The sequence below is a fragment of the Patagioenas fasciata genome, chromosome 8 (genome assembly GCF_037038585.1).
Source record: "Patagioenas fasciata isolate bPatFas1 chromosome 8, bPatFas1.hap1, whole genome shotgun sequence".
Taxonomy (NCBI): domain Eukaryota; kingdom Metazoa; phylum Chordata; class Aves; order Columbiformes; family Columbidae; genus Patagioenas; species Patagioenas fasciata.
The window spans coordinates 16112331-16137020 of record NC_092527.1 but is presented as its reverse complement, the minus strand read 5'-3'; the positions used below and the strand labels follow the sequence as shown (position 1 = coordinate 16137020).

Genomic DNA, 24690 nt, shown 5'->3' with positions numbered 1-24690 from the left:
CAACTTCTCTCCAGGCCCTTCCCACAGACACCAAAGGCTATACACAAAGTTCAGCTCAGCTAAACTAAAGACTAGGTCCATAAGACTGTCAATTTATTGCATTTTCTTCATTTCTACTTCAGCCTGTTTTCATATGATTCTACAGAAATATTCAAAGACTCTCTTTCTTCAGCTGTTTTTGTTCCATTACAAAAATGTTACATTAAAACTTCTTAGTTTCAGGAAATAAAATCCAATAGAGCAAGATGGACAATATTTGCATTCTCTAGGAGTGATACTACAGACATTCATTATGTAGAACAGGGACTAAATAGCCTATTTAGAAAAAAAAAAAAAAAGCTGTAGGAAGATGCAGACAGTTGATATAGGAAGTCATTGTAAAGTCAGACGTGCACTTAAAAAAAAAAAGGCAAGAGTATTACAAATTGAAAATAAAGGAAACATACTGTATCTTGGCTTAATAAAGAAAAATCCCAGATTTTAACCACAGAAATAATATCGAAATCTGGATCTGTAATCAAAAACTTTTCAGGTGGAAATTCTGAAATTGCAACTAAGATCTGGACTTCCACAATGTTTGCCTCCCAGAAAATAATTAACTTCTAGACCTACTGTGGTCTATTCTCTGTTATGAACAAGTTCTCTTTTTTTTAACCCCACAGTGAATTGAACACAAAGGTAATTCTTGGTTACTGACACATCACTGTATTTTGCAGAAGTTATATTTCAACAAAATAGCTTGTGCCGTCCATGATACCTGATCTTCTTGTGAGCAGAGATATTCAATAAGCAAAATCACACATAAGGATAGGTTTCTGTGTTCATACAATCTTTTATCATATATGTATTTTTTAAAATTATATATGCAACTCCACCATAAAAGAAAAAACCCTGATCTCATAACTTTTTATGTCTAATGATATATTGTCATCACCAAAGTAGAATGAGATAAAAAAAATACAAAATCTCAGAAGAGTATAAGCAGTTCTGAGCATCAAAAATACTTGCATACGTCCTCCCTTTGCCGTTTTTCTTTTTAAGTTCATGTGTACAAGCAACAAATCTTTTTTGTGGACTTCCAATGCATTTTACAAGCTCTTCTATACCCTGAAGTCAGAGGTTCAGGTAGTTTCAATTATTTCACGGTTTCTTTTTTAAATATATATATATATATATATATATACACGAATGCAATTTTTTTAATTTCCAAGCAATTTCATAATACCATAAGCATAACGTACCAGCCCTCTTTCTCTGAACAAAGAAGCTACTGGATTTCTTTACTGCTCTTCGGGTATCTATTTAAGAACAGGAAATTCTTCTCTCAAATTATTTAAAAGAATACTTCACAAAAAGATGCAGGAAGATATCACCAGGAACAAGCATGGTTAGGTTCTCCCTATCTTCTAGACTGTTCCAAAGGTCAGCTGGAATGATCTTCCAACATCCCTTGCAAGGACTCTGGTCAGTTTTTGTATGGCTGAGCTGGAGGAGCTATCTGCTTCCTTCTCTTGATGCTACAATATTCACCGCCTCATAAGGCGGAGAGCTGGGAACAGAGCATCTCCAGTCAGAGTTCATTTAGTGGGCTTTGAATCCGTCTCTTGAGCCTCAGCTCATGCAACTGAAGGCGAACTGGTCAAAGAAAGACACCAGATATTAATGAAAACTAAAGGAAGCAAACTCTGAAATGCTCAGAGACTTAAGAAATGGCACGAAAAATTATCTCAGTAGTAAAGAAGTTCCTCTGGTCTTCACTATAAAATGAAAAAGAACACGAGGATTTATACAATAAGTAATTAAAAATGGCACAGAAGATACTGAATATTTCACTAATATTACTTATTACAGTGTTGTTTGAATTCTGGAGTAAAATTTATGAGTTCTCCGAGCCTGACAGAGATAAGGACAAACAACTGAATATAATACCTGTTTTTAAACCTTTCCCTTGAGCAATAAGTATACTAATTGTAGAGCACAGGATCCAGTTTTCCTTTTGTGCTGTACATGCTGTCACACATGGATGGAAATAATTAGGGATTATCAGAACGGCTTTGACTACAGAGACTTATTGATAAGCATTTCACTAGGAAAAGGTGGTTGGGGCAAGGTCTAAGCATGAAACAGAGACGTTCTCATTGCACAGACCCAGATATTGAAATCTTTGTCATGCCTGGATGAATTCTCATTTAAAACCTACTCTCAGCAGATAGTAGGCGGAACAGAGCTGCACGTTTCCCCACTCCCAAACCAGCTTTACGAGCCTAGCTTGATATGTACGCACAGTCTTCTAATTGAAATCCTAAGGTTTCAGTTCAAGAGATGACATCCCAGTACAGCTCTGGTCTTGTGGAAATACAAAAATGAAGCCAAAATCTTTCCAGTGTAGAAGAAAATAAAAGTCAAAACCTAAAAAAACTTTTCTGAAACCAAGTTGGTGGTGTTGTAACATGTTACAAGGCAAACTGTCTTTTTACTGAATCAGATGGGAAGAACAGAAAATCCATAGCTAATTTAAAATCTGCCTGGTACACACAACACCTAGAATATTTTGCAAATGCATAGTGGCAGAATAGTTCTCTTAAACAAGGCATTTGCTCAGCTACCCTCCAGATCAGTGATATTCTTTCCTTAGTCTGTGAAAAGGAATTACAAAGTTCATTAATTTTCTCTCAGAAAGATTCTTGATGAATACTTTGAAGGAAAAAGGATTTAGAAGTGAGTTATATGGATGGACATGACATCTCCCAGCCTCAAAGGTAACTTGTAGAAAAGTTATTATTATTCCTCCTTTTTTTTTCCTTTCTTTTTTGTATGGATAAACACTCACGGTGAATCAATGACAACTTGGGATTTCATCTATGCTATACATCATAGTCAGAGAATTAAGTAATGGAAATCTGACCTGTATTCATGATAATAAAGGATTTTTAGGTAAAGAAGGTTGTACTAGTTAGTTATATTTGTCCTTTGGTTCTTGCCCCACTGAGCAGAGCACAGGAGCATGCACATTAGAATTGTGTACATCTTGCTGTCTCAATGCTACTCAGATTTCTAACTCACTACAAGTGAGTTTATTCACTGCCTCAATATCCCAGGGAGAGAGGGAAGCATTAACCCTGTTTTAACCCCTTTAACTAAAAACTGCAAGGTAATGCATCTTGTACATCTTTTCACACAGCACGTGAGAAGAAGCTCCATACATGCAAGTCTATGCAACGGCCTTTCAAGCGGCTGGAGGATCTCCACTGGTAGCCCCTCTACGAAACCACCAGACTTCCAAATAAACATATACAACCACAAGAAACAGTATCACAATAAGGGGTTGTGCTGGCCCACTATAACAGAAGCACAAGACTGTCAAATTAGAAGTGAAACTCATGAGGGTGAACAACCTTCCGGACTGAAACAACAGCAACCATTTTGTCCCAACACCATTCCTTAAAATAATATGTGGAGTGAAGGATAAGAAATCCAAATCCAGCATGCATGGGATAGAGCACCTTTTTAGCACACAGTAATTTGGCCATCATCCCAAAAGTAATGGTGCTTATGACTTACAGCTAATCTTGGTTTCTTTTGTGACAGTGCTAAAGCATGAAACAAGGCTAGGAATAGTGTTTTGACAACTCTGAGCAACATTAGTATGTGAGCCTCTCACGCAGAATAAGAAGCCAGAGCATTACATCATTACCACCAACTTTCATCTTCACATGCAAGTGTCCTGACTGAAGTGAAATGCAGCCAGGATCACAAACTATCACATCTATTCATGTAAGTAATTTCTTTGCCTTCCAGAAGCATTTCTTAAAAATGAGGACTGCTACAACTTGTATTTTTCATCTCCCTTTTCTTAAAAACAGATGCTTCTTTCTGGTCCCCAAAGTCACAGACTTCAATTCCTTCAAGGCCTCTGCCCATCAGAAAAGCTCCACATCAGCTTCTTCGAAATGCAAGTCAAGGGGAAGGGATGATAATGTTGGTGTTCTTTTTCTCAGCTGAAGATATTTGGGTTAACTGAAAGGCATCTGCTTAATGCTTTCCCATTTTATTTTGATATTTTTAATCTGTACTAAAAGGCTAAAAATCTGTGGTTGTACGTGTATTTTTATTACACCAGCACCACCCTAAACAGGAAGCACAAAGTTGTACATAAAAACTGCAGCAAGAGAGAATAAAGATTGACAAAACCGTTGAAAAAAATGAATAGGCTTGAAGGATCTAGGTACTTCATGAATGCATGGAAAAGGACAAGTCCTGTCTCTGAAGTACTACAGATTGCACTCGAGTAGTGAAGATGGGACAGGAAAAAAAAAAGACTGACTTGAGTAGTAAATCCAGTTTTTCACACTTAACATATTATTCACTAAAAGATATCACCTTTCTACATCTTATTTTTCACCATTTTGGTCAGCACACTTTTCCTTGTAGAGTTCCCTGATTATTCATTGTCAAAATACAAAACCCTGAAAGGATTAGAAAAGAGTTTATAACATCAGTCCTTACTAGAGGTATCAGTAGATACTCAAAAGCAAACTTTCAAAAGTAATTTGATCTCCAGCAGTATTTTGCCTAGAGGTATTCTCTAAGGTTTTCAGACAGTGTATAGCAGGTACAGACACTCACTACCTTTTCCAAGTAAATATGATTACTGACCTGCTTCAAACTGCATGGCATTAAATGCATTCTGGAGCCTGGATGATGCTTTGTGCAAAAGGTACAGTCATATAACATAAGATGAAACCACATTACTACATTTTCATATGATGGGAAGACCCTATTCCAAAGAAAGATAAAATTTACAACAGACACATGACAAAGAACAGACACCACACACACCTAAAAGCCCACCAAACACAACTTGAAACTAACCAGAGTAAAACTTAAACAACCCAAAGTTTAAAGAGCATATCTCTGAAGTGAAGGGAATGCTTAAGTACATCTACAGAAGAAGAGCCAATTACCTAGGGCTTTTTTGGCAGCCAAAGGAAGACAAAAAAGGTCCAAAGACATGCCATGGCCAGTTGAACTTGTTTGCACTGGACCATGGCTCCAACTTAATGCAATCTATTTTTAAGTAATTAATTTAAAATCTTTGGTAGGAATGTTGCCATTATAAGCATAAGAGTTGCTGTCGCAGTAGAGACGGACACAACACAGAAGTTCAAGCAGCAATAGCAAAATCTTTACTTTGAGACAATATCTTTATATCTTAGACTTACATCACATATATCAGCATCTTACAATTTAATTGGTATCTGCTTGTTGCTAGCCCAAACTGATTGGCCTTTGTTGATCCTTGTTCTATGCTTCAGTTGTCACGTCCATCTTCTTGCACATCCTTGTCTCGTGGTTTCCAACTTCCTCAAAGTCATCTATCTTTTTGCCTCAGCATTTTCAAGGCTACAGCCTGACCTGGACAAGACCAAAGTCCTCTGAGAGGCCTTCAGGCCTGCTGTTGGCCTCCACAAGTTGCTGCTTTTAATTAATTAGAAATGCCAACCTAAGTCAGCTTGAAAGTGAAACAAGAGTATTCAGATGGCCCACTGCCTCAGTTTGATAAAGTGATCACTTTTTAATGGGTAAAAAAGCTTTGGGCGACCAAATTCTTCTCATAAAACTGAAGGACTATTGGTAAAACCTGCTTGAAAAGAAGTAGCAGCAAGAGCAGCAATTCATACACTCTTTCATTGACAAGTCCCTTTTTGCCATCAGGAAATAACGTACCTAATTTGAGAACATGACCATTGGGTACATCCCAATACAAGCCTAACCAAATCACTCCGCCCACTCAGGGCTGGAGTTACAAGAGGATTGTAAAACATCAAGAAATCCAAGACAAACAGCATGTTCAGGTCATATCCAACATGCACAGGAGCGTGTACAGTAAATCCAGAACATAGATGTGTGCACCTCTTTCCAGAAAACCTTGAACAGAACTCTGGTCACTGTGGTTACTTGTTTTTACAGATAAGAATAATAATTTTCATAATAAATCAGAAGTGTACCTGTAAGCCCAGAAATAGTATTTGCTAATATGAGTTCTCCATCCAAGTACTTCAGAATAATATAAATCACAGAAAATAATAGATCTTTAATGCCCTCTACACAGCTAGAGCAGGACCGCAGCACGCTGGGAGAGCTGCAGCCATGTCTCTCATGGTGCTGTGATGCTGGGCATCCTCCCTGTGTGACGGTGTGTCCCCATGCAGACTGGAACTCTCTGTGGATCTTAACAGGACATTATAGATCAGCTTATTTCCAATTCTTTCCCCAAAATTTTGCTGAAGCATGACCACGGACCCTAGCTCTACTCTCAGATATGCTCACACTCTGCTCTAACTCCTCCGCTTTCCCTTCTGTTCTGTTAGGTTTATTTTCATCACAGTTACAGAAATTCCATGCTGAGCAAGTGAGCTGATGTTAGTTCCTTTCCTAAAATTATTTTGATTTCCCCAAAATAACTGCATCTACTAGACCTGTGAAGCAAACTAAAATACTCTTTCACTAGCATTCAAAGGCAGAGAAGAAAATCAAAACCATATATGGAATCACTGTATATTCCCCACTGTAAAGAATCCTCTGGAATACGTCTTTTTTTGGTATTTTACTGCTCAGATCAACACAGGTATCCACTGTCTGCCTTTTTTTTTTCTGAAGAGGCCAGTTTACTTGAAGCCACAATCAAATAAATCACAGTTTCACCTTGTAAAAAACTAAATAAATTAACCTTCAGATGAGAGATGCATCACAATGTAGAATATTAGATTAACTTAACAAAGCAATCCATCAGCTAAGAAAGAAAGAAACACTCCTCCATTCATTCTAGATAACTTCATTTCAGCAAAATAAATTTTCTCATTAGCATCTGCAGAGAAAATAGTTTCTCCATGTCTCAGTCCTGGAATGTGCCTAGCAGACGAGCATGAAGGTACCTCAGGTCCCCCAGGCAGAGTCTCTGATGACCAAGCTTTATTCCAGCAGCTGTGCAGGTACACAATCAGTCTCAGAACAAGTACATCATCCCTCTCAGCAGCACTGACCAGCTAATGCTTCACCAGAGCAGAGCCTGGGCCTCCTCCAGCTGAGGGACACTGCTGGGTCCTCTCACCGTCTCTGCCACTGACTCTCCACCAGGTTACTGATGAGATATTTTCAGATTTTTCAGTTCGGTTGTAAAGTTTTCCAAGACCAAAAAAATTGCTCACTGTGCATTTGCACACCACCTAGCACAACCAGCACCTGATGCTGGTGAGAATCTTCTGCAGTGCCTCTTACAACAGATTTTCAGGATTATATTCAAACAGAGAGAACATTTCAGATTGGCCTTGCTGTTCTATAAATTTGGATTCCCATATCATCTTATTTTGCTACAATCTTTGTAACTGATTAGTTTGCACATTAAAAAAAAAAAAAAAAAAAAAATCACAGTTCATTTGGCACAGGATTTCCATACCTGGCTCCTTGTCAGTGCTTTGTGCAATATTATGAGGCTATGTTTTTCCATTAGTATTCACTGCAGCAAGAAGATGAATGACACAGAGGATGAGTTCATCTGATGTGATATCTTACTTGTCTTCACCCATTTACTGCACACCTCATTTTGTTTCCTTTGCTGTCTTCAGTGCTTAACAAGGGAAAGCCATTATTATCTTTTTTTCATTATTACCATTTTTTACATACCCAGGAGTCTGCTCCAGTGTTCATTTGAAAAAATTCCCATTGTCTTCAAGAGACACTGGAACTGGCTGGATGCTTCTGGCATATCCACTAACGCAGTAACAACACCTACCCCTCCCCTCTATACTTCGTCTCTTTTGGGGCTTCACAGTTTACCATATCTGTCCATAAAATGCTAACATTTACCCCTCTTGCTTGCATTTCAGAAATGTTAACCACCTCTGCCCATGCTGACAGCACGTGACAATCCTGGTTAAGACTCAGTCCGCACACCAACCTCAATGGCAGCACCTTCAATACCTAAATGTGGCCAAGAACCAATTCATCTCATCAATCCCTGAACTGGCAGGATGGTCTCACCATTTCATGACATGCAGTTTAATTGATGACTGATCATGGCCCCTTTTCAACAGTCTATACATACTAGATATTTCTCCAGGATCTGTAGAATACCAATTTTCTGAATGGAACAACACAAACAACTGATGCAGATATAAGCTATTTTCCCCTTCACAAGACGTAATGTCGCAATCTTTACCATAGGGCTTTTATTTTTTAATTCATTTGCAACTTTGCAAAACATGCCATTACAACAGAAAAAAACCTGCCGAAAGCATTCAGCTCACCTTCCGTCTCCATAAGCCCAGCCAAAGGGATCGGCTTTTTAATTATCTAGCAAGAGTCAATAAAACATCCCAACCTCCTTAACTGGATCCTCAGGCTCCAAACTCATTATCAGATCGCTTTTTATCTGTAAGAGTCAATGATTTAAACTCCCTCCAGTGTTATAATCACCACAGCAATTACAGCTTCATGGTGCAGCGAAGTTTTAGAACGCTACAGGCTTGGAGCCCACTGCTGCTACCAGAATCACAGCGATACAGACACCACCAGGCAGCACCACACTGGGAAACTCAATCCGCTTGCTGGAACAGTCTTTAAATAGCATTAACTGGCAGACAGTGTTTCCTCTAACTGATACTGCAGCAACACTAAGGGGTTGTAATGCACCCCAAAGAGAACACAGCACTTATTCTGCAACCCATCCTATAACCGGGTCTTATTTGTTAGAGGTTCAACCCTACAACAGAGTGAAGGGGGCTGAAAAAAGCAACAGAAAAAAACCACACTTGATCAAATATAGTAAATCAATGATGACAGCTTCAAGCTTTAATGCTATCCTTATGGAAAAGCATACTCCCATATGTTTCAGCCATACACCTTCAAAAGCTGAGTGTGAAGCAGAATGAGCTTGGATCAGACATTCTCAAGTGCTTAGCACCCACCAGGTAAGATTCTGGCATTGATATATTTCGGCTAAATTTTAGAAGCAGCTTCTAGGAGCCAAACACTTTTTAAACCTGACTGGTGTACCTAGATGCCAATGAGAAATCTGCTCTCTTGGAAATCTGCCCCTTATTAGATTCAATAATCACTCTCCTGAATGAGAGTAGAGGGAAATTCAATATAAATTCTTTTGAAGATCTGAAAGATTTTCTCCCAGCATGATAATTACTGTGTTTCCATTTCTGTTAATGACATCTAAGAACTGGAAACAGAAGCAGTGGTGGAGGATTAAGTAATTATGGAGTATTAGATGCATTTGAAGCGCAGGGTCACAGAAGTAAGACAGAAGAAGAAGAGAGAGTGAGCATGCTGTGGGCTGCTCATCAGCCTGAAAGCTATAAAATATCCCCCCTTATTCACAGCTTGCTGGCTGTAAAGGACAAAGGCTCACAGTATAGATCAGCTATTCTTTATTATCCCCATTCTGGAGAGCTACAGCTTTTATGGGTAAGTAAAGCTCTTGTTAACTATAGATAGATATGATCTCTAATACACAATTCATTCTCTCTCTCATAGGAATTGCAAATGTATCTGATAGAAATAGAAAACTAATCTAGGATCATTTACATACAGAAGTGTAGTTCTATGATAAATGCAGTACTATAGGTGACCTGAAATTCTTGTGCGTCCTACTTCAAACAATACTTAATACTCAAAGTCACATGAAAATTAAGGTTTCTTTAAAGAACACTAGCAAATTATGAGCATGACAATGAAAAATGAACTTAAAGCATTGGAAAATTACGAATTCTCATGAATTTAAGTATTTCAAAGGGAACTTAAAATTAATTGTTCTCTATTGACAGTACAATGTATACCAAAGCTGCTCACATATGCCTCCGCATACTAATTTCACTTTGTCAAGCGCTACTGAAAAGATTAGAACTGCATTTAAGCGGTCTGACCTTCGAATATGTTTCCCTAGGACTCAACTCGTAGCCTAGGTAAGCTGGAGTGTGAGCCCTTAGCTATGATTATTCCATGTGAAAGGAACGGTATTTATACTGGATTTAAAATACAAGTTTCAGATTTTAGTTGCCGTTGTTCTCCAGATGATTCAAAGGTATCAGGTAACTGGATCAAAGGGTTCAGCCTTCCACCTGCATTCACATGATAGTGACTTACTCCACAGACCTCATGACATCACTGGAACTAATCTTATTATTACTCAACATGTTTAAAGGTGAAAAATCTAAGTGGAGTGTGACAACTGAGCAGCAATTTAGAGTAATTACCTTATTAGTCAATTAAATAATTACTGAAGTGAAGTTAAACATCTCACTAGTTTTGGTACACATTAAAAAAACAGGTTAAAATTTAATGTAAAAGCACCTTAAACAGAGAAATGGACACAAAATGTAGGTGGACTAAACCAGTATTGCACAGGTATCTTGATATTGCTTCTGGCTAAACCAGCTCTATTTCTACAGAATGGTTTCTCTAGGACTGACTTTCTACTGCAGTTTGGGTGGAGATAAATGAATTTGGTGGATTGTTTCTTCTCTTGTTCCTACATTGTTCATTTGTACCTGTCCTACTTTCTGAACTTTCTGTTCACACAGCACTGTTTCTCCTCCCCAAGTATGAAACTTTGGATAAAAGAATAATAACTGACAAATAAATCCATATATCTAAGTATAGATTTGTCAAACTTTCCCTTTCTAAGCAGCATTCATTTGTAGAAAACCACGTAACAATTCAGGCCATTTTTAGATGTAAACTATGCTACCTTCGTTACAACTCAAAATATTAAGTCAGCCTGGACAAGATTACAAATTCCTTGTGTGTGGGCTTCTCAGCATTCCTCAGCATCTTGCCATTTGATCAACAGCATTACACCCTTAAAGCGTCAATACCATAGGGAAATCCCAGAGCTGCTGTTTTAAATTCAAGCTTTTTTTTCACCCTTATAGATTTTTAAAGCATTGTGTCAGATGCACTTAAATCAATTGCAATCAAAGCTTGTTGCTTTCCAGTACCTAATGGAAATTCAGCCACTCTTGTTCTGTCAAATCAGAACCTAGACTGCCCCAAAGTCAATAAAGCTGTGGTAACCTGAGTGGGCTGAAGGACAGACAGGCCCCCAGACAGGGCCCCAAGCAGGTTTTGAGGACACTCCTCAGTGTCTCTCAGCATCACTTGAGCCAGATTTGTGAAACAAACCTCTTGCACTTGAGGAAAGAAAGCTGTTGAAGGCCCATACCCAGCAGCACTTCACTATCTAGAATTCCATCTCGTCAATGCTTGTTTGCATCACAAGGTTATCTCTGAAAAAAAACTTCTTTTTGCCCTGTGATAACACAAGTAACTTTTAACATCCATTCACCTAAAACTGTCATTTATATACCCTAGGATGTGCCCCACCCCATTAGAAAACTAAATTAAGTACATAAAATACAGTAACCCTCGCAAAGAGTTGAATTATCTTTTCTATAGTCTAATATCAAAATCCAATTATTTGGGGAGCTTTTTTCCTAAGGAAGAGCTAATTTAAAATACAACTGATACAGAATAAGTATTTCATTCAGGACTCAGTCCAGCACATGTATAGTGACAGTATTTTCCTACTTACAAAGTGGTATGAGGACTTTGCAAGGGTCCTTTGTAGATTGGAATATAACACTGCTGTCCTGTTTAGTTTAAAAATATTTGGGAATAAAAACTGCTCAGCTTTACTGAAAGACCTCTAGAAACTCCTTCAAAGACACCAGTTCCAATAGGAAAAAGTAAATACTTGTCCACTTAAGAGAAATTAGCCCATGTTACAAATGAGAGAATATTTTACTCCTATCACAGTAAGACATACCAGAAATAAGTATTTGGAATGAGCAGTGTTCAACCCATTTGTTGAAACATTTAGCACCCCAAAACTATTTTAACATTTTACCATTCTTTAACTTATCCATACAAGTAGAACAATTAGAATAAATCTAGCCACAAAGTACTTGAATCAAAATGCACTAGCTCACCACAGTAAAAGTGTTATGACTTCTTTACAGACATTTCTTCCCCCCTTTTATTTAATGTTTCCTTTTTTCCTTTCTCCAAATCCCCCATACATACTTTGATACACATTCTGATATTAAAAACTTAGTTAGATATCTATTTCTAATGATTGTAAGCATTTATTCCAGGCAAATAAAAATGAGAGAACCTGCAAAGAGTTTTGAACCTCTTCTAGGTTCTCTCACAAAAGCTTGTTTAGCATTATGTAAATACAGGTTTGTGCATGAAAACCTTATCGCAATTTTCAGTCCAGGAAAAGATACGCAAGATAGAAGTTATTCATGTGATGTTGCATAGGCTGAAGGTATTGTAGACATGAACTCTGTCTAAAATGCTTTACAACTGAACGTGTACTAACTGCTTCATTGAATTTATTTCACCAATACAGCCAGGGTTTTCTCAAGATGTCTGTGTAAGCCTGCTCCCTTTCAGAGTTCTGTTTGATATAATCACCCTTTTACCCTGGCAGCAGAGAACAGCTACAGTCCCAGAGGCAAGTCCTCCTGTGTACCCCCATTCAATGCCAAGGCAATGCCAACCCACTTGTGCAGCAAAGCTCAAACCTATACATACAGCACAAGTAACACTAGGCCAATATATTTAAGTTAGAACAAACAAGAAAAAAATAACCAAATCAAATTTTCAGAAGTGTTAGAACACCTGTGCCTGCCTACATACCTTTAAAATCTGACCCTTCTTGCTCCACTGAGAATGAGGACAAAAGTAACACTTTATAGGTATCAATAAAGTGATGTACCAACAGGTAGATTCTGCTGAGCAATTCAGGTTTTAGAGTAGAGCTCTAAAATATAGCTCATATATTACAGGAACATGTTACTTGTATTAAAAACTGACAGGTCTTTTAAAGCTATAACTTTGAAAATGTCCATCAGACCTCAGAATTATACCTTTTCAGTATGAGGTATCTCATACTACATTAAAATAGCCAAACACATCCCCCCACTAACTAGGAAAAAATATTCTTAGCATGTCCATTATGCAATCAACTTTGAAGCTGTCTTCCAAGGATCTTCTTCACACCCCAGGAAGTTATAAAACAGGTTAAACACACGTCAGAATTGACACTGTAATACTAAGCACTACAAAAACTCCGGTCAGCGTCCACAGAAAAAATTGCCGTGATTTACACAAGTTCCCACTACAGTCTGCTTTATTCTGGAAACCTCTGTGATTAATAAGGAACTTCACCAACTGCACTGCAGATCGTGTGACACCTTTCTCTTCCTCAACACTGAAGAGACAAGACCTTCTTCTCTCAGTGGCTTTTTCCAGGTCTTGAATGGAGTCTTACAAGCAATTAGCACAGACAAGACAGGTGCAGGTGGAGGACGAGTTGCAGACAAAAGCTCTGTCCTTTCAAGAACTGCAGAAATACACTTATTTTTTGGTATTGTAACAGAGAAGCAAAGAAGAAAGGAACGTCCTTTCAAGTCTGACAACATAGCTTTGTACTGTAGCCTCCTAAACTTCATGATGCACAGCATTTGTAACACAAGTGGAACAGACAAATGCTCAGGCCTATGAGTTTTTTTGCACAGACAGCAATTGTTAATTAAACACTAGAAGTTCAGGAGTTTTAGTCTGGACTGTAGGACCTTTGTGCCCTGCCTATTTAGCTGGAGTCAAGACACAAAAGACCAATAATTGCATTTGCCTCATTCCTTGTCATCTGTCCATGTAGCTCTCACAGTACTGGGCTCTCTGGCAGGGCCTCCCTGCTCCACCAGCCCTACCACACGGCTGGGCTTCCCGGTGCAGTCAGTCCTGTTCTCTGGATTTCACTTGGCGATGCTCTCTTCATTGCAAAGACACAGTCTGGTTCCAATTGTGCATCACCACACTCCAACTCACCAATATCTATACACCAACCAAAACATCTCCAGCCAACCAGATGGCTTTGCAACAAGTCCCTGTGGAAAACCAGTTTCCATATACTGCCATGGCCAGGGATGAGACTTCTCCACAACTGGAGAACCTGGATGGCACATCTTTCAGGCTATCTAGCCCACCATTGTGCGGTCTCCCTCCAACACCTGTCAACATCTTTCCTTATGACAACACATGCTGTAGTCTAGACACCACCAGCTTTATAGTGATTGTCTGTAGTCTCTAACATCCACCTATGCTCCCAAGAGACTGTTCAGCAGGGGTAGTTGAGGACTGGGCTGGTGCTTTGATATCAGCACAAAGCTTTATTTTTTTTTTTTTTCCCCCCAACCGCTGTTCTTTTACTTGGCTGAAAAAACCCTTGTAGGAGTAGTCAGTCAAAGGAAATTAATGTTTTATCTTCTCTGAAGTCTACTTGGCTTTTCCTCCACTGACAGCTCTGCAAGCTAAATTTAGGGACACAGGGAAATTAGACTGAATGCTGTTTGGCTAAGACTATGGTCTACTTCCCAGACACATGTAATGACCAAAGGGAAGGGTTGCTTTAATTCACTTTTTTGCTGAAAAACTACAGAATGTGAGCAAATAGCAAGCCCATCATATAAAAGATACTTAAGAGGTATATTAACTGTGTGATCAAAGGTACATCACTCATAACAAATGCAGAAAACAAGATCTCCAGTAAGCAAGACAGAGGAATTTCATTCATTTTCATAAATGAAGACAGTCAATTTATACCCAGCTGTCACAACTAATCCAATTACTTATCTGCTCACACTGTTGTAGTCAGCGTGTAACTTTGCCAGCTCTCAGAATTTACCCCTATGTTTCACAATACTTGGTGAAATCAATACCTCCTGGAACTAAACAACTATGGAAAAAGCTGAACTTTGATTTAAACCATCAAATTTCCTGACCTCTTTTTCTATAAAGACAAACCTGAAACACAACGTTGTTCATTGAAAAAGAAAGTAATTTTAGATACGTTACTCATTGCTTTTGAATACAGTACTTTTTTTTGCTATTCCTGCAAGTCTGACTTCTAAACCGGAAAGCTGGTGTTCCCCTTACCTTGCATAAGGAATTAGAGCATCTGGGAGCTCAGGCTCAGCATTAGCCTATGAGCCTGGCAGATGTCAAACAGACCTATTCCGCAAGCATTAAGTGTCATAGTTAAATTATCAGGCCCGTAAAAAGATGCATACTTGTACGCAAGTTCACAACATTTTGATTCCTTTACAGTAAAGTGAATTTTATTCCTATTTTCCATCTGTCATAAAACAAGTTTAGCAGAATACGATTAAGCAGCTTTTCATGCTATGGGTCGTCTCTTCAGCACATATGTTCTCCCTGACTGCACTCAGTTGGCTTTCTTCCAACTTATCTCACTGACCTGTTTTAGGTTATCCTTGGATAATCATATTTCTCCTCTTATCTCTTTTCATTCAGAGTTCTGCAACCATTCTTTTTGTTGACTCCACAGGGCACAGCATCAGCAACATGGCAGTAGAATTTGCTTTCTACCCCTAGCTTGCCCCACATACACACTATTTCCTGCAATCCCTACTTGGTAGTATTAAATTATCAGGAAAAAAATCTGGGAAAAAAAATGTTGTTTCCCCCCCCTCCCAATCTCCATTTCACAATCAATTGCCATTTTTCTCACCAGCAACAATCTATTTCTGTTACCACAAGGAATATCAGTATCACTTTATAACATGACCTCCTCTCCTAAACCTGAATTTCTCTACTAGTTCTGCAAATATCTTCTGATCATGTGAAGCACAGCTGAGTCTTTTACTGTTAACAAAGAAAAAAAAAAAGCCTTTTTTCATGCACTTGCAGCTTTGTACTTCAGTCACTGCACTGTGAAACTCTAAGCTTCAACCATGTAATTCCCACCCAAATGATGCTACATTTCTGTATCTCTTTTAGCTGCTTACATTTCCAGGTTTTTCACTCACATTTTGCTCAAGTTAAAATTATGCACAGGTTCTCAAAGGATAAATGCTTTCAATTAAAAACCTTTCTTGCATCAGAACACTCTTTGTGTTAAATCTCTCAGCCATATAACAAAGTTGTCTTTCACCACTCAGGGCAGTCATGTTGTTAGTAAAGCTCGTGCTCAGAAGCAAAAGGTTCTGTCCACCCATCTGTTCTGATACCTACGCTGAATGTGCTTGGAAACAAGCCTGGCGTCAAAGGCCAAAGGAGAACTAAGCTTTCTGGACAAACCGCAGGCCAAACAGTAGATGAACGGTAGGAAACCCCGTAGAAATAAAGGCTGAGCAGCAGTGATCAAGAGCTGAGATATTAAGGAATGGTCCAAGGCCAGCTGATGCACATATTGTGGATGTAGCAACACCACAGTAAACTCCCTTTAGTACTTTCTGCTCCCCATCCCCTTGCAATGTTCTTCTGTCAAATGGTTGGCATTCAGGCATTAAAAATTCAGCACTCTGTATCCAGCCATGGCAACCAGATGCTGACCCACTTATGTTCTATATCAATTTTCTTTTTTCTACTTTACTGCTAGGTAGCTCCTACTATTCTCTACCTCATCTTTTGAAAAAAAATAATGCCACAAATGACACCGCATAGCAAAGTGTTGTGTCTGTCCTGGTTGATCTATGACATTTATGAAAATTTTAGACATGGATTATATAAAGTTCTTAAATCTTTGCAACGTATAGACATCATTGATATAAGTACTAGCCAGTCAGGCTTAAATCCCTGGTTTCATTATCCTTTCAACCTGCAGCTCAGCCTAAACAGTGAAAAATTCCTTAAAAACCCACTGCATTCTCACATTCTGTGAATAGCAAAATGTTCAAAGGCGCATCCCCCAGGAACGCAGGCACTGAACAATGCTTTGAAGAGTTCAGGGTGGGTCAGTGCAATCCAGAAAGGTTGCAAAGGCACTGGGGAAAGGTTCAGTTTTGCAGACACCACAGTGGGCTTTCCTATATATTCCACTTCTTGGCAACAGGTATTTTTAAATCATGCTTAGAAACTGTACATATTTGGCCATTAACATTGAGAATATTTAGTCTAGGCCAGAAAAAAAAAAATAACATTGGGGAAAATATGGCCCTTTTCAGATTCTGGCAGTGGGCAGAAAGAGATATCAAGTCCCAAATAATGCTATGACTCCAGCCTTCCAGGACAATCTATACCAGCCATCCATTCCTACTCCTTTGCTCCTTGAAGAGGGTTGCTGAAGGATGTAGAAGATGCAAAGCCTATATATGTCCACATCATCATCAACTACAGAACTGTCCAGGTTGACTTAATTTAGAGTAGTGTCTGGTGTCCTTCCTAACATCTTAGCTTTTAACCCCATGCTGCCATAAAAACACTAGATCAAGCCTTAAGCTCAGTTCAGATTAATTAAACCAAGGACATTCCAGTGAACATCCACCAAAAGAACTGCAATTTAAAATGCTGTCTCAAATTTTCAAAAATGTTGCAAAATATTTCTTCCCCATTTGCTAATTTTAATAAAGAAAAAATGTCCACAAAGTAGAATTCATTTTTTGTCCAAACATTCTCTGTCAAGTAATCTACATGCAGAAAAAGTTCAAAAACCAGCTACAAAATAGACATACAGAATCACAGAATGGTTGGGGTTGGAAGGAACCTCTGGACATCATCTAGTGCAACCCACCTGCTAAAACAGGTTCACATAGAACAGATTGCACAGGAAGGTGTTCAGGCAGGTTTTGAATGTCTCCAGAGGCGGAGACTCCACAACTTCCCTGGGCCGCCTGTTCCAGTGCTCTGGCACCCTCAAAGAAGTTTCTCCTCATATTCAGATGGAACCTCCTGTGCTTCAGTCTGTGCCCATTGCCCCATATCCTATCATTTGGCACCATTGAAAGGAGTCTGGTCCCATGCTCTTGACATCCACCCTTGAGATATTTATAAACACTGATGAGATCCCCTCTCAGCCTTCTCTTCTCCAGGCTGAAGAGACAGCAGTAAAATACTTTCTAGAGAGACAACTAGAAAAAAAAAAAAATCAGGTGAGGAGTTGTTCATAATTATATCCCTGTCATCCTTACGATATTGGTTTTAAATTCTCTCCCCAGCTCATTTTTAATCTAATGATTTTTCTCCTACATCTCATCACCTTTGAGTGTAGTAACAAAGACACAAAACATAACTTTTAACATGGCCATAAGTAGCTTTTCAGGGAGATATAGATAAAAGCTTATTTGATTTATAGGACAATTTTCCTGCCATGGGTTTGAAAGTCTGAAGAGATGGAAGATCTGTTCCTCCAATACTTTACTTCATGCACCAAGATAAGATATTTCTATTGGAAAGAATATAAGTCAGCCCAGTCCCAAGACAGTTACAAGCCTTTCTAGAGATAGAATATAATAATTCACTGCTGGAGAAATTCAAAACCCCCCTCCTCAAATTGAATTGCACCTTTATCCTCCCTACCCTGGTAGGACCACCAAAGTCAAAAGAAGCAGCTCTTGCTTCCCTTGGTTACAACAAAATCTCTATAATCACATTGCTGCACCATTCACAGTCAGCAGCAATTTAATTATTGGACCTTATAGGTTTTATTTGCTCTTAACACACACACACACACACACACACACACTTACCAGCCCTTCTGGGTTTCTCCATCTCCAATGTACACCTTTTTCATGTTTCATTATGCAATGAATATAATATCACACTCATAGATGAGGAGATCTGGAGCCTTATTTCTACTAGTACTACTAATTCTTCTACTCAACATGCAGGCACATTTGTTACTATTGGTTTATATGGGAGATGCTACGGACCAGGCATTATTTTTGTTATTTCAGGGAAGAGCATGAAAACACTGTGAGAAAGTGAGGGTTTACAGCTACAAGATTTTGCAGGCAGTCACACAAATAAGAATACAGGTCAACTTCTTTATTATTATTAAATTGCTAGACAGAGCCAACAGCTATTTGCCAGTATTATAACTTGAAATTTTAGTTTCTTCAGGACTCTTAAGCCTTCCAGCTACTCTTGACCTGCAGAACTCCAGCAGTTTATCGACATGGACTCTGATCTCTCAACTGTAACACAGGATGCGTTTAATGGAGGCTTGTGTTCCGTGGCATGGTGACATAGTACATTTTCAGAAAATCAGAGCCAACAGAAGGTCAGATGATTATTTCAACAAGAGAAAACAAGAATGAGTTGTTTTCTCTTGTTGAAATCCAAAATTACTTTTTGTAACTCATCACAAGTCTACATTCTGAAAGCTAAATTACAAAAAAGTTCAAAATAAATACTGTCATGAATTCAAGCGCAATTAAACAACATGAAATTTCCAGCAAATAAAATCCTTAAGTAGTTGATAACTAAAAATTAAGAAAACATAGCAGGGAAAGGATACGTACGCTCTTCTTTTACAGTTCTTTAATCATCTATTACCAGAGTCATTAAACTGAGCTAAATGGACCTCTATCGTAAACAATTATCACATCTTTATGTCCTAGAAGAATACATTAACTTGTTTTCCAGCTTTGAAAAATAGTAATAATGATAAAAGTCCATGGAAGAATTTTCTAAAGTACACTAAAGGTAAGTAGCAGAAGAATAAGTTTAGTATGTAAAGCTACTGAAGGAAGAGGCAGCAGTAGACACACAAGGCAAGGCATTCAACTGGTATAAATTGTTTCAAGCTCTCAGGATCCAAACAGCAATAACTAACACCAAATGTAGGATTTGTTGTTGCAAGACAAGGTCTATATTTCCTCTAGAAAAAAAAAAAGTTCCTACACATGTGAAAAGCTATAAAGAGAAGGGAAAAAAAAAAAAATGAGATAAGGTATTGCTATTTTAGAGGGGGCATAATTAGTCACTGAAATGTATAGAGATGTGTGAGATTCTGTCTTTCTCACTCCCTGGGGACTTTATAGGTCAAAACTTGTACTCAGAATTAATACAGCAATGATCCAAGGGATCCGAAGAGATCACACCTCATGGCTCTTTCCCCACTGCAGAGGCCAGATCAAATCTCCATGTGCAGCATATTTTCCACATTACTGTTTCTTCTCTCATCAGGATGATCATAAAACAACTCCCACAGCAAAAGTCTGGTTCCCATGCCTCTACTCAGTAGCTTATGCACAGATTTAGATGCAAATTAATAATCTAACCCTTCAGTTCAGGAAAAAAAGGCTTTTGTATTTCGGTTTCCAGAGATTTCTAAATTCAGACTCTGCAGGTAACTGGTGAGAAAGTACAATTAGAGCTTTCCAGACCAGAGGCTCAAGTCCATTTCCCTCACTTCTACAGTGAACTACTAAAGCTGATCAACAATATTCTGGTAAAAATGCTGATTCAGGAGGATGAAAAAAAATATTCCCTGAGAACATGTTTATTCTGCTAAACCCCTCCTGAGAAGCCAGGCGGGGAGGCGCTCCCTGCTGCCCCACCAGCTGGTGAGCCAGTCTGGCTTCTTCCTGGCTGGGGAAGAACCACATTTGCAAAAAAAACCTGAAACAAATTGTTCTGTTTTCCCTGAGGTTCCACCACGTTGGCAATTTGTTCCAGCATGGGATGAAATAAAATGTCAACAACCCAGAATTTTCCACTACACAGAAATACTCTTTTCTGGATAATTTTAGTCACAATCTGTATAGGTGCCATTTTTATTTCATCTCCACAAAAATAACTGTGTCTTACAGTGTCTGCTTTGATTCCACTTCAGAAGCATGGACTGAAAAGATAATGAGTATTGAGGAATCAGTCCCATGTTGATTAAATTAATCAAGTTTTTATAAATCACACACAACATGATAAAATCCTGAGTATCTGAGGAAAGCGTTCAAGTATCTTAAGACTATTACATTTAAATACTGCCTTCTGTAAGACTTTTATAAAAATAGCTCTTCAGTTCAGCTGCTTGTTTGATTCTGCTGCTCATAGTACTTGGTTCACAACATTACAGACTGTAACCAGAGGGTCATTTTACAAGAACTTTGCCTGTCATCATGCATATGGTGTTATTCTACTGATCTGTTCCCTGGAGAAATAACAAAGCACCTGGATTTCTAATTACCACTATATCAACCTAAGGAGTGACCAGTAATGTAGACTGTTCCCTGCTATTTGTAAAACAACTCTTCCTCTTTTTTTTTTTTTTTTTTTGAGAATATTGCATTCTACATGTACTTCATTTGCACAAAATCATTTTTTAGCAAACTGCAGCAGGAGAACTGGACAGAAATGGAAATGAGTAATTAATGTTAATTTTTTAAAGCTCATCAAAGGAAATCATCCTTCTTGTAGATCTATCCACTCCATGAGTTTTCAGTCTGTTTTCATTAATAAAAAAAAGGCAGCAAATCCAAAGGTGCCTATTTTTTAAAAAACATTGATCTCCTATCAATTTTATACCTGTGTTGCCTGTAGCACATGATTTTGAAGAGGCCACAAAAAGACAAACACATAATTACTTTCAACTACAAAGCCTTCACAAGAGGCATCATACAGCCTCAGTTTATTACTCAGAATGAAAAATATTGACGTTTCCCCATATAGATTTTTAACCTGATGAATCCAGATATTCTTCTAAACATGGCATCTTGTTTAAGGCCCAAAACTAAAATTGTCGCTGTTCTTAAATAACTGCTTTGAACTTTCTAAGCCAAAGAAATTTTCTTCTTGAAGGACAATAACAGCCTTTAACTACATTCTACTTCTCCTCCCTTTAATTCATCCTCTCTTCAAAAGAGCTCAAGGCAATTCTGATTCCTCTGAAGTAAATTCCTGCATGCACTAAATTCATACATTCAATAAAATAAACGGTAACCAATTGTCAGGACTGGATGATATTGCCCAGAATTCATAAGGAATTAAAAACAAATTGGCAGATCATTAACTGTGACACACAGAATGCCATTTAAATCAGCTTCAGGATAAGGCAGCAAGCAGTTAGGAGTAGCACAGGTTTATAGAAACAGTTTCAAGGAATGCAGGAAATTAAGGTAACAGAAATCTGATCTCTGTACAGGTAAATTGTAGGACTATAGTAAAGCACAGAATTACTCAGAGATACAATAAAGAAGAGAATGTCTATGAGCAGGCAAGTAATGCTCAATTTCTGTCTTTAAGCATTTTTAAGGAGCTGGCAAGAAGATGAATAAATGAGATACTGTTAACAATGCATTTCGATTTCTACAAACTTTTCAATAAGGTTTATCATCCAAGCTATCTTGGGATATGAGAGAAGGTTATCTGAAAGTCTGAAGGACAGAATAAAGACTGCTTCACAAAACAGAGCCATAATTAGTAGAGGTTACCTTTGCTGGAACCTGTCATTCAGTATATTCATACACTACTCAGAAATAGCAGAATAGTTTCTGGATTATTTGGAGCACTCAAAATTAAAACCAACTGTAGGGAGCTGCAGAAAAATCTTATCCTGTAAGACCTGGGACAAAGAGGCACATCAAATTTGGTGGCTGTAAATGCAGAACAACATGAGAAAAAGATGGCCTAATTATGGACAATGGTAGGGTCTAAGTTAACTCCCTCTGCCCAGAAAAGATTGAGTCATTTTGAATAGTTGCAAAAAACTAGTTCTCAAATAGACAAAGGATTAAAAGAGTAGAAAATAAACATTACAATCTGTTTTAATCCCTAGTCCACCTATAGCTTGAAAACACTTTGAATTCTAAACCCTCACCTAAAATAAAAAGAATAAAAGTGAACTGGGAAGAGACTGAGGTCAGTTACCAAAGCTTCTGTAGAGGAAGTATTAAATTAATATTGGCAGAAGAATTACAAAGGAGGAATGTAATACAAATCCATCAAATCCTGACAACCATGGGAAAGAAAAATAGTGAAGGTTCATTCTTTTCTCTTACTATAGAAACTCAAAGGCCATCAGTTTTGAGCTTTTTGGTAGATATTTTAAAATAAAGGGAAGTATCTTCCTCTTACAACAGTGAAATTGTGGAACTTAATGTCACAGTGTGCTGTGGAGATAAGAAGTATAAATAAACTTAAATAGGTAGTTAAATTAATGGAATGAAAGTCCATCGAAAGACATTAAACACATTGATGTAAATGCTAGGTAAGATTCTAAAGGCCAAGGTTGTGGTAAACTAAGGCAGAAGTTGGTTACCGTATTCATTTCATTCTTGCATTCTTTCAGTGCCTGCTACCAGCCACAGCTAGCTGAACTGCAAGTACTATCTTTATGATATAGAGGTATTTAGAAACGACAAGTTTGATTTGGGTTTTCTAATTATTTCTCTCTCCTTCCACCTCAAACTCTGCCACAGTTATGTTAATTTATTTTTCCAGACAGAATTTATCTCTGCATATTTATGTCTCAAGCCTTTGCCTCATGCTCTTGGATTAAAAGTATTATTTAAAGAGCATATTTAGATCTGAACCCTTCAGCAGATGATCCTGTGGTCAGACATTGTCACTGAAAAGAAATACCAGAAAGAACTCAAAATATTTTCCATAGTGGCTCACCACAGTCTTTCATCCCATTCTGTTCAGAAACCCTGAGTCAGCACCTGGAGTACCTCAGGCTCTGTGGAGATGGCACAGAAGCTGAAGATCAGATCCTCAAAAGTCTGAATGGGATTCTCCTGGCTCTTACAGAAAATAGCTAAGTATCACTCCTCATCACTATTTAACCATTTGCACAATCTGAAAGCATTAACTGGACGTTTCTGTCTATGATGATTATCCGTATTACAAGAAGTGATTGCTGCTGGAACTACAGCTATCCTCAGCCTGCTTTGGTGTTTTCTTTTTTGTTTGTATACTTGTAAATCTACCTGTGACCAGATAAAGCTACTGGTCACTAAAACAACTGAAGCTACATGGAAATTCCAAATTTAATGTTCTATTTACTGCAAAACAAACTCCTAGGATTAAGTTGCGGTGACCCTTCCTTATGAGGTCACAAATTTTAAAAGTAGTTCCTAGTCTTCTTATAAGAAAGTCTTCAAGGTCTCTGCACATTCTCCTGAAATGACATAAACCTGCATTTATCTTAATCTCCTGGCAGATGGCGATTTACTCTACCGTAAGGGCAATTAGCCGTATTTTTGACGAAGAAAGGCTAAGGGAATTGACTGTTCTAATTGCTAATCTAATAAAAGATGATGTGCCTACATACAAAATTAATTGCTAGGTTATACCTCAGGAATAGAATCTTAATCCCTGACTTCCCATCCCTTATGCAAGCATCCTTTTATAGTCAGAGAAGATGAAACTGCTTTCCTCTTTGCTTTGCCACCTGTGCTCTGATTAAGCGTGAAGCAGAATAATCAGCTGGAACTATGCTTACCGCAATTCAGATGACTATTCTCATATATTTAGACTGAGACAGCCTTTAACTACCTTGTTACATCAGAATCTTGGATCCCACAGATATCTACTCAGAACACTAGAAAACAAAGAAACATGTAAATAAACTAGTAGCAAATCTACTGCAGGTATTGTTAACACTCTTATCATTACAGAGCAGAGATCCCTCAGCCTACTCAGAGAGAGTGGGATTTTCCCAACTTTGGCAAAAATCCTGAAGGGCAATCCACGATGTGCAGTGAAAGCAGCCCACGTGCTTTCGGAGATAGCCAAGAATGGTATGTTGCACTACAGTGTTACTACAAAAAATATTACAATACATTAGCTCTATGTTTCCGCTTGAGTTTTGATTCATGGCTACCAGCTATTGGTCTTGCAATTGTTCTATTTCAACATGGCAAAAAAAGCACA

General features: G+C 38.2%; 1 protein-coding gene across 6 annotated transcripts in view; it reads right to left on the bottom strand.

The window, feature by feature from the left end:
• Positions 1-24690, bottom strand: part of SH2D4B (SH2 domain containing 4B) — a 110773-nt gene that overhangs the window by 77043 nt on the left and 9040 nt on the right. For 4 of the 6 annotated variants that reach the window (XM_071811753.1, XM_071811755.1, XM_071811752.1 and 1 more), the window contains one exon: positions 17609-17945. The exons of the other annotated variants lie outside the window; for them this stretch is intronic. In XM_071811753.1, the coding sequence (XP_071667854.1) occupies positions 17609-17816 (208 nt within the window). In that variant the 5' untranslated portion in view covers positions 17817-17945. The remainder of the gene's footprint in view (positions 1-17608; positions 17946-24690) is intronic. 6 annotated transcript variants of the gene reach the window in all.